The 14,149-nt window shown below is 40.9% G+C and overlaps 1 protein-coding gene across 11 annotated transcripts in view; it reads right to left on the bottom strand.

Annotated features, from left to right (window-relative positions):
- Positions 1 to 14,149, bottom strand: part of LOC115128501 (tropomyosin alpha-3 chain) — a 34,883-nt gene that overhangs the window by 9,805 nt on the left and 10,929 nt on the right. Inside the window, exons 1-10 of one of the 11 annotated variants that reach the window (XM_029658386.2) lie at positions 13,960 to 14,094; positions 13,488 to 13,707; positions 11,584 to 11,717; positions 10,195 to 10,312; positions 9,695 to 9,765; positions 4,514 to 4,589; positions 3,104 to 3,166; positions 2,265 to 2,334; positions 1,981 to 2,059; positions 1,328 to 1,519 (exon numbers count right to left, since the gene is read on the bottom strand). In XM_029658386.2, the coding sequence (XP_029514246.1) occupies positions 1,516 to 1,519; positions 1,981 to 2,059; positions 2,265 to 2,334; positions 3,104 to 3,166; positions 4,514 to 4,589; positions 9,695 to 9,765; positions 10,195 to 10,312; positions 11,584 to 11,717; positions 13,488 to 13,619 (747 nt within the window). In that variant the 5' untranslated portion in view covers positions 13,620 to 13,707; positions 13,960 to 14,094 and the 3' untranslated portion in view covers positions 1,328 to 1,515. Of the gene's footprint in view, positions 1 to 1,327; positions 1,520 to 1,976; positions 2,060 to 2,264; positions 2,335 to 3,103; positions 3,167 to 4,513; positions 4,590 to 8,174; positions 8,251 to 9,694; positions 9,766 to 10,194; positions 10,313 to 11,583; positions 11,718 to 13,487; positions 14,095 to 14,149 lie in introns of those variants that run through there. The other 10 variants (XM_065017773.1, XM_065017775.1, XM_029658387.2 and 7 more) reach the window with 10 other exon arrangements.

Raw genomic sequence — 14,149 nt, 5'->3', positions numbered from 1 at the left:
ACAAGCATTGGCAACAGTGTTTAAACCCTTTACATTGAAGATCTAGCAAGTTATTTGGGTTTTTACAAATTATCTTTGAAAGACAGGGTCCTGAAAAAGGGCTGTTTCTTTTTTTGCTGAGTTTATGTAACTAAAACAATAATTTCAAACCTTGATTATATTTGAGAACATTGTCCTGCGTAGGGTGCTGTCTTTTGGAGGGGACATTCAAAAAAATGTTTAATCCTATCCCATTTCAAGAGTAGTGTGTTCACCCCGGTGTCACGGCTACATTGCCAACCTGGCCACATTCCATCATGACCACCTAATCATCCCCCTCATTCCTAATTCGCATATATCACGCCTCACCTCTCCACCTGATAGCTTGTGTGTTGAGCACAAAAATGGTTGCCATGCAACACTGGAGGTGGATGCTACACATTTCCCCCTACTATGTAAAGTACCTCAGTTGGTAGAAAATTGCTATAAAAATCCAATGAAATATACATTTGTTGTATATGATTATGTCTATGGGAACACTTGGGAACAGATTTCAAAAATAAAAAAATCACTTGCAGCTGACTTCCTGGTGTTTTTGCAGTCTTACGTCAAACAATGAAAATTCAGAAAACTGGAGGGGGGGGCACTAAAACAGACACTAAAAGGGGAAGATTTTAACATTGAAATTACTTTAATGGCTCTAATCACATTCATATCTCATAAGCTGCACTGCTAATCAGCTCTGTATTATAAATTGCACCCTTGTGACACATCTCGTTGTACAAGTGAACAAAACCTATCCATTACTTGACCTCTTGTTTGAATGAACTTGTTGCGAGTGGCACTAGATGAGTAAATGACCAAAATACAGATGGCACATGTTTAATGAAGTCTTCTGCTTTTCCCTTAAAGTATGTTCTTAATTCTAGTGCTAGCATGATGCTAAACCCAAACGCGGAGGCGCCATCACCTCAGCTCATTAAATCAAAAAGAATGTTCAATTTCTAACAAAGCTATTTGTGGAAAAACAATGTGCACATGGTAAGAGAACCAGAAATAATTGTGTTTGTTGTCACTTTGATGCTACCCTAGCCAGATCAGGCCAAAAGAGAAGAAAGAAAGTAGTCGTGGACAGGTTATTCCTCCTCCAGTTGTTAAATGTTTATCGAGAATCACATGTACAGAGTGTAGACAAAGTAAAGAACAGTGTGAAGGCAAGATGGAGAAAAGAGGAAATAGCAATACAACAAGTACAGTGTATACAGTGAGCCAAAGATACAACAATGACTGTTGCCCAAAAGGAGGGGAAAGAGGTGAGGGGATGGAGGGATAAATGGGTCACAAAGAGTAATGAGAGAGTAAGTGGGGCTAAAGAAACAGGACAATAGAGTGAAAAGCACAAAAAGGGAACAGATTTAACAACGTGAGGAATGAGTGAATATTGACAGAAGAGGGAGAGCGAGAACTGCACACCCGAGATGGATGTTCAGGAGGACTGAGACAACATTCTTGAAACCACAATGTGAGAGCTTCCCGTTATCTGAAAACAGAGTGGTTGAGAAACCGTGACTACAGATTCTGAGAATCATTACATTGTTACGATTAGTAGCCATTGGGTATCAGACTATTCTTGTGGACGTTTAGTGTATTGTTGATACGCAAAATTGCAAGCATTCAGTTATTCGGCTATTAGACTTCATGAACCACCCTTTAACGTCACACCACACTGTTATTAGGTCACAAAAATACATTTTAGTATAAATAACCATGGTTGACAGGTTTTGTAGCATTACTCAAGCTTTGCTTTTTGCATGCTGTAGTTTGTCACGGTCTGCCAGTGCTTTAAAAATTTGAACAAACGATATGCAATGTTAGGTGACGTGTTAGAGCCAGGTGTTTTTCCTGGACACCTGGCTTCAGTGAAGGGGAATATTAGGGTTGCAGTCAAAACCCCCCCGTCCCTGCACGACAACCACACACACACAGTAGGCCTGTATTTACATGGAAGTCATGTCATTGAGGGCGTGGTCCAACTCCTCACTAATGGCCTTGTACTTCAGTTTCTGTGCGTATAGCTCATCTGTTCAGAGAGGCCAAAGAGTGAAGGGATACCATTTTTTTTTTAAGAATAGGAAGGTGTATAAAGAAAGGAGAGGGAAAGAAATAGCAGCCAAAGAGAATGTGATGATGTATGCTAATAGCATGATTAAGCCAGAACAGGACTTCTCCTGTAGACAGTGCAGTGGGAAATACAGGAGTTTTAAGGCAAAGTGGCTGGATCCTACCTTCCAGATCATCGATGGTCTTTTCCAGCTTGGCCACAGACCTCTCAGCAAACTCAGCACGAGTCTCAGCCTAAGAGAAGTCAAAAACAAAGCATTCAATCAAGATACTAGACAACCTAGACTAAATGTTAATTTGGGACTACAAAAGCAACCGAACCAAAACTATCACTTTCTGAAGGAAAAAATAAAGTGGACCAAACAAATGCAATGCACAAGACAAACTACAAAACGAGACATCCAGACAAATAACAGATCAGAAACAAAAAAATACCCACCTACGAGCCATTAACTAGTATCAAAGGAATCTCCTTGAGGAATTGAACATAAATACACCCCCCCCATCCATCGCCCCGAAACGCCAAACAAGATACTATAAGGGGACGTCATAGACAACGCATGAACTTAGATAGACTTCCCTGAATTTTGCTTGAGTGTGTCAACCATGTGCAATTATATCTACCAAATTAAGGAGGCTTTTTTCCCATTCTCTACGTCAGAGTTCCCCAACTGGTGACCCGAGGGCCAAGATTTTATTTTAATGCTGGACATAATACTAAAAACCCTAGCAAATCAGTGCCAAGCTATTTCTGTTTTTGAAATATGTTCCAAACTATTCCCACGTATAGAGATACAGTATGTGATCGTATACAAACAAGGATCGAAATGATTGTTTTAGTCAGGATTTATATCCATTTGGGCTTCTTTGCAGTCAATTTGCAGTCTACAAATTTGTAACATGTCCGGCCCCCTGACCATTCACTCCAAAAACAATTAGTATAATAATATCAGCCCACGTGTGAATCTAGTGATGATACCTGCTCTACAGGTTATCCACTTACCTCTTTGAGCTTGTCAGTCAGGATCTTAATCTCTTCCTCATACTTGTCCTCCTTCTGGGAGTACTGTAATAGAAGATAGGATTGTCAGTTTAAAGTGCATGTAGAGCACAGACTAAAAAACATAACACATCACCCCAATCTCATGTCAAAGACCAGTTTATCGATGCTGCAATAGGATTCTTAACATGCCATTATAATGCATGTTAATTTAGTTCAATAAATTAGACAAATATCAATGACAAGCCATGTGACTTGCTTGCCGAGATTGCAATTCCCAGTTGGACTGCAGTGTCTCGATTGCCCAATCACTGATAGCAAAAAGAAATGTACCGAAATAATTAGGCAACAAAAAATCTGCGTAATATATTAAATTGAAGCATTTCCATGCAAAACATTTATTTTGCCAAAGTTCTGAATATTTTTCCCCATTGGACAGGCCACCGGTAAAACATAACGGAGGAATACCAGAACACTACAGTCCATAAAAGATGGAAGTAGAATACCACTTATTTAACCTTTATTCCAATGAAACAGCATTACTTGTAGGGATGTTTACTGTGCATCTGATCTGAGCACACCTGGACTTGCATATGCAAGAATGTAGAGGGAACAATCATAAACCTGGGTTGTGTTCATTAAGTCACACAATGGAAAACCTTCTTCAAAGGTTTTGCAACCAGAAACAAGTCCCAGTAGTCTCCGGTTTCAGTATTTCCTTCTGGTTGGTGCCTAATGAACACAGACCTGGAAGAAGTGTGCATTTGCATTCCACTGCTGGGTCATTGGAAGATAACGATTACAAAGGGGATGAAAAGGAACAATTCATTATGGCCCCATTGCCTCTTCGACATAAGAGTAACATTACATTTTATCTATATGTTATATTAGACCAAAGCCTAAACTTAGTATGGGGGTGCTTGTCCATGCAGGCCTTTGGTCCAATCAGAAATATGGAGATTAAATTAACTCCATGCAAGTGTGACCTTTCTAGAAATTATAAACATAGGCTGTAAAGGGCACCGATGACAAGAATGGATGTCTTGAAGGGGTAGGAGGTATTCAAGCCTAGAATGGAGGTAAATGCCAAAGGGCAATTAACTACACAGACCAATTAACCCAAGGGTAACTGCCTGGGGTATATGGATAGGTAGTACACACCGCCAATATTGTTCAAGGCAGAGTCAATACAGAACCTTGTGTAGGGTGAATACAGCAGCTGCACTCAAATGCTGCTCACACAGATACAGTATTATCTATCAACTGCAACATGTGCAAAGACATTTGTCAACACATTACTTACTAAATTCATTTGCTCAGATATATAGTCACAAAAAAACATGCCCACACACAGGTAACATGCTGGTTTAATTTGAGGTTCACACAACCAGGTAAAATGCCAACACACACTACCTTCTCCGCCTGGGCCTCCAGGGACTTAAGGTTATTGGTGACGTTTTTCAGCTCCTCCTCCAGTTCAGCACATTTACTGGATTTGAGGAGAGGTCGCCATTGAGTTTGTTTCAAGAGAACAAGGAGAGATGGCACAGAGGGTGACGAGGGCAGTGCAGTGTAAAAAGGAGGGAAAGAAAGAGCAGCAGTGTGAAAACATCATCAATATGGTTTAAGATAATTGATGGCGAGAGATGACAGAAATAGAGTTGGCGGTGTGGCACAGATACAGTAGTTAGGGAACATGAAGAATGAGTGCCTTATGACAGAAACGGCAGAGAAAAGGCACGAGGCTAACCACAGACCGCGGCGGTCACAGACCCTTGACACTACCATATCTCCATATTAAAGTGAGCCCACATGTCACAACAGGAAATCAGTTTAAGCAACATCCCTAACGAAAGATGAGCTATATACAGTAATGTTCAGTCATTAGAATGGCATGCTTTAGGCTGGAGATGTCCTTATGAGGGCATTAAAAAAAAGTGAGTAGTGCATGCTCGAGTTCTCATGAGTCAAATTCTGAGTTGTGTTCAGTAGGGCACACCTTAGCAAAACGTTTTGCAACAGAAAACTAAAGTGTGTTACTGGATGAGTCGAGATGGCATCTCCCATGTCACCCAGTTTCAATCCTACTAAACATGAACCTGAACTCTCCCATAAACTTTAGAGCAGTAGGATGTCACTTAATACACACTGGATTTCATGCAAACAGGTTAAGAGAAGGGAAGGGAAAGGGAGGCAAGGTAAAGAGACTGACAAGGTAAGGAAAGAGAAGGCTGAAGTTGGCAAGTCCTGGAGTCATCCAAAGGGGACCACCCGTTTGTCCGGAGGCCACGAGTCCGATTACTTCTTTCTCCTTACACAGGAAACACTTTCCCTGTCCTCTTATTGAGATAAATAGTTCCAATACTATCCATAAATCTCAAGCCTGATGTTCTACCAATGGTAGGATACACTAAAGCACATCTATTCAGTTGAGCATAAACACACATAGTCTCAACACACATTCACAGTAGAGGTCGACCGATTATGATTTTAACGCCGATACCGATTATTGGAGGACCAAATAGAGTTAATACACATTTAAATCGGACGATTTTAATTGATTTATAATAACGACAATACTGAATGAACACTTATTTTAACTTAATATAATACATCAATAAAAATCAATTAAGCCTCAAATAAATGAAACATGTTTATTTGGTTTAAATAATGCACAAAAAGTGTTGGAGAAGTAAAAGTGCAATATGCGCCATGTAAAAAAGCTAACCTTTAAGTTCCTTGCTCAGAACATGAGAACATATGGAAGCTGGTAGTTCCTTTTAACATGAGACGTCAATATTCCAAGGTAAGAGGTTTTAGGTTGTAGTTAATATAGTATTCATAGGACAATTTCTCTATACCATTTGTATTTCATATACCTTTGTCTATTGGATGTTCTTATAGGAACTTCAGTATTGCCAGTGTAACAGTATAGCTTCCGTCCCTCTCCTCGCCCCTACATGGGCTCGAACCAGGAACACGTCGACAACAGCCACCCTCGAAGCATCGTTACCCATCGCTCTACAAAAGCCGCGGCCCTTGCAGAGCAAGGGGTACAACTACTCCAAGTCTCAGAGCGAGTGACGTTTGAAACGCTATTAGCGCGCACCCCGCTAACTAGCTAGCCATTTCACATCGGTTACACCAGCCTAATCTCGGGTTGATAGGCTTGAAGTCATAAACAGCGCAATGCTTGAAGCATTGCGAAGAGCTGGCAAATGCACAAAAGTGCTGTTTGAATGAATGCTTACGAGCCTGCTGCTGCCTACCATCGCTCAGTCAGACTGCTCTATCAAATCAGACTTAATTATAACATAACACAGAAATATGAGCCTTAGGTTATTAATATGGTCGAATCTGGAAACTATCATTTCGAAAACAAAACATGAATTATTATTATTATTTATTTTAGCTAAATTTGCAGGTTTAAAAATATATACTTGTGTATTGATGTTTAGGTAGTCGTGCAACGATTGTGCTTTTTTCGCAAATGCGCTTTTGTTAAATCATCCCCCGTTTGGCGAAGTCGGCTGTCTTTGTTAGGAAGAAATAGTCTTCACACAGTTCGCAACGAGCCAGGCGGCCCAAGCTGCTACATATACCCCGACTCTGTTGCAAGAGAAGTGACACAATTTACCTAGTTAAAAGAAATTCATGTTAGCAGGCAATAATAACTAAATATGCAGGTTTAAAAATATATACTTGTGTATTGATTTTAAGAAAGACATTGATGTTTATGGTTATGTACACGTTGGAGCAACGACAGTCCTTTTCCCGCGAAAGCGCACCACATTGATTATATGCAACGCAGGACACGCTAGATAAACTAGTAATATCATCAACCATGTGTAGTTAACAGGTGATTATTGATTGATTGTTTTTTATAAGGTAAGTTTAATGCTAACTAGCAACTTACCTTGGCTTCTTAATGCATTCGCATAACAGGCAGGCTCCTCGTGGAGTGCAATGAGAGGCAGGTGGTGAGCGTGTTGGACTAATTAACTGTAAGGTTGCAAGATTGTCAGCTAGGGGATTCAAGGTAAATGTCTGTCATTCTGCCCCTGAACAAGGTAGTTAAACCACCATTCCTAGGCCATCATTGAAACTAAGAATGTGTTCTTAACTGACTTTTCTAGTTAAATAAAGGTGTACATTTTTTTTTTTACAAAAAACTATTTCCAAACATACAGACTTCTGATTTTTATGAAAACTTGAAATCGGCTCAAATTAATCAGCCATTCTGATTAATCGGTCGCTAATACACAGTAGAGTGTCCAATCAAAAAATAATATTTTGTCCAATGGGTCAATTTATGTTAATACATTTTTACCCTAGTGGGATGGCCAGAATTACAGTGACTAAATAAACGGAGGCCAGAGGGGGGAAAACAAGAACAAAAATAAGGACAACAGCATTGCATCAGCTAGGCTGGATTCTGTGTAAGAAGTAGCCTACTGGCTACCTTTGCCATTGAGCTTGTCATCCTTCTCAAGTCCACAGGACAAAAAAACAATAGAGGTAAGATGGATAGAGTGAGACATGACATGTAGTATTTTATATTTTAGTTTTCGCTTTTCATAAATTCCTGTTCTTTTTAGAAGATTCCACAAAAAACAAGCATACCTCTGAAATGTCAAAGGAGCACTGAGTGTATACCAAGCTTTATATTTTCAAAGATTAGTGCATTTAATTCAGCCCGTGTCAGTTTTGCTTATTGTGACCTGCAGAAACAACTTTGAAGACGACCACAAAATGTAGAATACTCAAAAGTTATGAGAAACCTGCACGCAATGTCAACAGAGCTCGGTGCTTATTATCAGATGTATTAGGTTAAGAAATCTGACTTATCGGAGAAAGACCACACTGAATGATTCAGAACATGAATAATCATATTTGTCTCTGTAAAATGTATTTTAAAACATAAGGCAGTGAAGTTACCACCAAAGCGTGTTTCCACCCACTCAGCCCAGAGTGGGTGGACACCCTACACCCTCCTTTTTAGCTTACACACACTGAAGTATAGGCATGTGTACCATACATATTCACGCCAGACACACACAAACGCACTCTCTACCTGGTCTTCAGAGGCCTGCAGGGACTTCAGAGATTGGTCGAAACCCCTCAGCTCCTCCTCCAGGGCCCTGGCTTTGCTGTTAGTGCAGGGAGGGGGCGGAATCACGCATAAACATGCGGAACATGGAGGGGGTCATGCGTGGAATTTAGGTCGGAACCCCAGAAACATGCACAGAGACAGAGGGAGGTCAATTTCTCATTAGTATACAGAACCATTGTTATGCAAACACACTTGTTTATTCTCATGGCTGTGGGAACAGTGAGGATAGGGCCAGTTTGGGATGATACCGGGAGTGGGAAAGGTATAATGCAGAACCGGATCAAACGCTTTCAAAAACTTGAGCTGTGCTTGATTTCGTTGGTCTGATAAAATGAAACCAATGTAATAGTCCCAAAAGTGCAAACTAAGCAGTATTTTTTATTTTAATATGTCTTCAAGCAGCCATGGCAGGGTTCAAGCTATGGCCCCACAGCACCACCATCAGGACAAATAGGACAGATGGCAATACGATTTGGAACATCTGTACTCCTTAACATGCTTAATTAACATATCAGAACTCAACATAAAACAGAGCATGCACTATGCTTTTGATGCATCTTGGACAATTTGTAATAATGTTGAATACTTAAAAATGTCTTCTCCAGAATCGCTGGCACCAAATTTGGTATATAGCATCTATGGACGCACATCTTCAAAACGCTACGTTTTCCAAGACTCTCGCTCAAACATGGCCGCTATAAGCCAATAAGCTTGTATGAATGTTTTTTCCTGTCCCAGTGCCGCCATGCGGCCAAAGAGAACCATCCTCTGCAGGTTAGCTAGACTCAAATCCCTGAGCATGTGCCAAATTTCATCAGATGAAGAGTTATAAGTGTGACCGATTTGAAAATGCTTGCATATGTTGAGTATTGACAGTGTTATGAACGTGTGTCAAGTTGTTACAATACAAATAATCACATCTGCATTACAATATATGCATTTATGTGCCAGGTCAAGCCCACTTGAATGTTTATTGGTCAGTATGTTTGAGATGCTACCCACACTAGCGCAAACGGGGTGAGGGGCGTGACCTTTAAAAATGTTTATCTTCCATAACTTGTTATAGCGCCACAATGTGGCCAATTGGCATGGCACTGCATGACATTGTGTGGTCCAGCTTTGCCGCTTGAACCTCTAACAATGCATTACTCTGGCCTGGTATAATAATGATGTAGACGAGGAATTGTTTAAATATAGTTCACAAAAATAATCTACGTGAAAATTCACAATGCATGTCTGCATTCTGCATGAGTAGTAGGTGTGTGACAACAGTATGTTTAGGACAACAGAGCTACAATGCAGTACATGTTAAATAGTATTATGTGTAGTAGGTGTGTACATTCCTTAGAGGGAAAACGTCAGTATATCCAAATGATTTGACAGAATAATCTTTGACAGTGTTGAACAGGTGTTAACGTACCACCAGCGTAGTTATGCGTATATGTGTTACTATTGTGCAGTTCAATCATGTGGCAACTCACGCCTCAGCAAGCTCTGCCCTCTCCTCTGTGCGCTCGTGATCCCCCTCGATGATCAGCAGCTTACGAGCCACCTGTAGACACACGCACAGGATTATTTAGTGCCAGTTGCAGACGGAAACAATTGCTCGCAAGATTGGCGGAGATGGTGTACAGGTGATGTATGTGTGGGGAGAGACGCCCATTTTGGATATAAATTATGTACATGTCGGCCAAAACTGTACTAGTGAGCTTACAGCCTCGCGTGAGAGGAAAGGTATGTGATAACCTCATCCACTTTGTGTCTCGATGAGGACGTTACATTGTGTCCGTGTGTGTGTGCTTATGAGGTAGTACTGAAGCAGCATGGCGTGTGTATACATGATCGTACCAATTTTAACACATGTATTGTATTACCTAACATTACCTTCTCCCAGAAATGTTGCGCAACTATCCAAGGCTAGTTCAGGCACAGCAGGCAGTTCTGTTCATTCGGAGACCTCTGACGTGTGTGATATCCTTACCTCCTCGTATTTGCGATCGGCCTCCTCAGCAATGTGCTTGGCCTCTTTCAGCTGGATCTCCTGTAGCTCCATCTTTTCCTCATCCTTCAGGGCTCGGTTCTCAATCACCTTCATGCCCCTGGAACCAACGCAGGCACACATTACACGTATTGTATCGTGTAGAGATTTGTTTGGCCTATCCTAACTTGAGAGGCTACCATTTTGTGGTAATAGGCCAATACTGGATATTAGACTTTGGATATTTGTCAAACTAAACACACTCTTAATATTTACACTGTCAGCAGTCTGGGAGGGACAACAGAGGGAGAAACTCAACAGTGCGTCAAAGAAAACGCATCCAATCAATTAACATTATTGGCTGGGCCAATAATGACTCATGTGGAGAGAGAGACAGACAATCGTCAAAGATACTGGTAACTAACCTAAGATTAATCATCTGCGTCATTTACAATAGGAGCAAATGAAGTACAACGGGCAGAACAAGCAAGGTGGGAAGAGCCAAGCAAGAGCTAGTGAAATCCTATTGGCGCATTTAAGCAAGTATTCACATATTTCTGTTGGGGAATAGTCTGAAGTGCATGTGTGCAATAACTCAATTCACCCTTGCACTCCTAAACTTAAAAATATATATTTTTTGTATACTTTGTTCAATCTGTTCGTAACATATTTTAGTTTCAGGTACAGAAAACAATATTTCATCAACAAAACAATTGTTGGCGAAGTTTCATGTAGCGCCATATTCCCCCACTTCCCGCCACTGGACTTCTTATCACCATATTTGAAGGCAAGTTTTAAACAGATTTACACCCCTGTGATGTGTCTGGGTTTCCCCTTTTGTCTGTGCCATCGTTGCTATGTGCTTTCACTTCCTGACCAACAACGATGATAAACTGACAAGGTGAGGACCATAACGACCTAGGCCAAGACCCCTTTTCTCAATATGTTGTCTTACTTCACGGAGCCAATGTTGAAAAGTTACTTACATTGCAGCATAGGGCCTTTTATTATACTAATAAATAATTTAGTGGGTGCTTATACTTGTCCTATTTCACACATGCACAAGTGTATGTAAATGAATGCAGACGACACTTACGTAAGCCATTCCCAACAGTTGACAAGGTTATGTTAGAGATACAAATGGGACTTTGTTGCCTTAGAGAAAGCCCTGGTTATACATAATGTGGGCAAGACTAAATACATGTTGTAGCATGCTAGCAGACACAGACTTCCAGTCATTGCGCTAGCACTAGCCTTCTTCATACTGGACATAGACATAAAATGGTATCCACGAGTTAATCTGACTCTGGAGAAGTATCCCTTTAAACGGTGGTGTTTGGAGCATTAGTGTGTGGGCCTCTTTTCCCTTTTTGGTGAATGTGTCCCACTGACCTCTCACTTTCGTCCGCAGCCTTCTCTGCCTCCTCCAGTTTCTGCAGAGCAGTGGCCAGTCGCTCCTGGGCCCTGTCCAACTCCTCCTCAACCAGCTGGATACGCCGGTTCAGGGAAGCAACCTCAGCCTCAGCCTGTATCAGGGGGGGGGGGGGGGCAAATGTCAGTATACTGCCCAAATTGAAATGGAATTTACCCCTACCCTGCTTAGAACATACAGAATTGTTTGTATATGCCGTCATATAGGATTTATATAGTGCTCAAAGCACTTAACATTGCATCATATCACACCTCGTCCACCGATACGAGGCTAGACAATGTTCCAGTCAGATGGCCATTCTTTCACTTTGATTTTCTCAACACAGCCATCCAGTACACAGTTCATGTTCAGTGTAGCACAACATTTCAACCATACAATATCTGTTACCTTGTATTCTCCAATGAAAATATATTGTGGGGGAAAGACAATCTGCATAAATGTTATCCTACCAATTTCTTGTTAGTTTTCATGGTTAACCTTCATTGAATAGAGGTCACTAGACTGGCTATAACAATGCCAGTGTACCCAGGTATACAGACAGATGACAGAAGAAAAGAGATGGCCCAAGATGGACAGATGAGAAAGAGGGGAGAGACATTGACACGCATTAAAGACTAGCCATATCAAGCTAAAGGCCTCTACTCTTTAGCTGTACACCTACCATGCTTTCTGTGTAATGCCGAGGTGGTGAAATGCATGGGGTCACAATTTCCTTCTCAATGGTCCAGACGAACTTTCATTGCAATCAGAGTTTAATTAGTGCTGAAATTCTGGTTTATTTTTGCTTTTTTTTAAATAACTAATTGACCAACATAAGGTCAATTATTTTAATTGCATTTAGTTAGTTTTTCCCCGTGAGCTCAACACATAACTTCTCTATCAAGCATGAACTGTGGAACATTTTAGGAAGGTGTTGAACCGGGCAATGGCCCATCACGTCATCGGGCCAACGCGTGGCAGGAGCAGCCCATCTCAAATCAAACAGTAACGTTGATGTCAAATGGGCAGCATGGTCCATCTATTGTCCACAAAATAAATTTGAATTTTCTAACTAGTTTTCACTAGGAAGGCAGGTAAAGCGTTATGAAAGGCAATTACTTTTGCATGTGGAAAACACAGAATCCAACTCATTCCTACAAGTGCTTAATAATTACATCACTTTCGTTTTGAACAAACTTTGCCATCGGCAAAAACGGGGACTTTGCTCACATCCAGAAGGCAAACTGATTCCAAAACGAATGCAATAAACACTAGCCGGGTTCACCCTGGGCATTAAATCAAATCCCATCCGTGTCTTACCTGTCCGGTGAAAATCTCACTTAAATGTTCATATTCCGTTAACTCACAACCAAATAACGTTGTTGGCTATACTCGTGGCCAACGCATAAATAGGAGAAAAATGTAAAAAATCTACCTCAGACTTGTATCAGTCACGTTTTTGTAACCGTCACGGAGACCACTTGCAAACATATTTTGGTTTTTAAAAGGCAAAATACGTGTATTTTATTTAAATAAATTAGGAAATAAAAGTAATATTGTTTATACATCTTTGTTTAGCATTTAGCCCCCCCCATCATCCCTGGCTGGGTAAAGTAACAGAAGAATGTTGGTTACAACTGTCCGTCCTAACCTGCTACGAAAAGTAACTTCCGGTCGTACCTATATCGAATTGGCAAATCCCATGTCAATAGGCTCCTTGTAGGGCGGAGGTGTAAATGCATGAATCACGACCCAGTGGTAGGCTACATTGAGTCTTTTTAAAGTGCACCATCAACGCACTTCGTACATCGAAACAATGTAGACCGATCGACGTGCACATCTTGTCGAAATGCCTAAACGAATGTTAATTCCTGAATATCCTTACCTGTTCTCTTGATGTTTTGTCCACCTCGACCTGTCTCTGAAGATTTTCTGCTCTTTCTTCGGCTTCATCTGCCTGTTGCTGTAAAACTTTAATCTTTCGCTTAACCGCGTCGATGCTGTTGTTTCCAGACATTGTCTTGTTTGCGAGCGTAGGCTAAGCCTAGTTAGATTTTTCCTTCTCTAAAACGTTTCTTAGAACTTCGACTTCAGCTGGAGTTGTCCTGAAATGAAAAAAAAAGCAGCAACGCCCCACCAAGACGGGAAAACGTTGTTTGTAGTAGATTAGTGGCGTGAAAATACGTTATTCCTCCTAACAGCAGTGACTCAATAACGCACTAAAATTTGACAGTTCTAACCTAATTTAGTAAAATGTTTTCAAATTAGCCTAACCCTGTGTTAGATGGTTTAGATAGTTATCCTGCTGCTACAAATCAGCTAAGATGTTTTTTCTACAGACGTGGCAAGTAGCAAACCTAATTCATTGGCTTCCGCTTTCGAAAATGGGGGGGTGGATTTCTTTCAATTGCGCGCGGTTCTAATTTAAACTCATTCAAACAAACGAATTAAAAATTGCCTTGACAAGAGATGTGCTGTGCTGTGCTGTGCTGTGCGGTCCAGTCTCTCCCTCCCCTGTCTCCAAATCACTATGCCGGCTCGGTTCCC

The sequence above is a fragment of the Oncorhynchus nerka genome, linkage group LG4 (assembly GCF_034236695.1).
Source record: "Oncorhynchus nerka isolate Pitt River linkage group LG4, Oner_Uvic_2.0, whole genome shotgun sequence".
Lineage (NCBI taxonomy): Eukaryota > Metazoa > Chordata > Actinopteri > Salmoniformes > Salmonidae > Oncorhynchus > Oncorhynchus nerka.
This window is presented reverse-complemented; position numbering and strand designations above follow the sequence as displayed.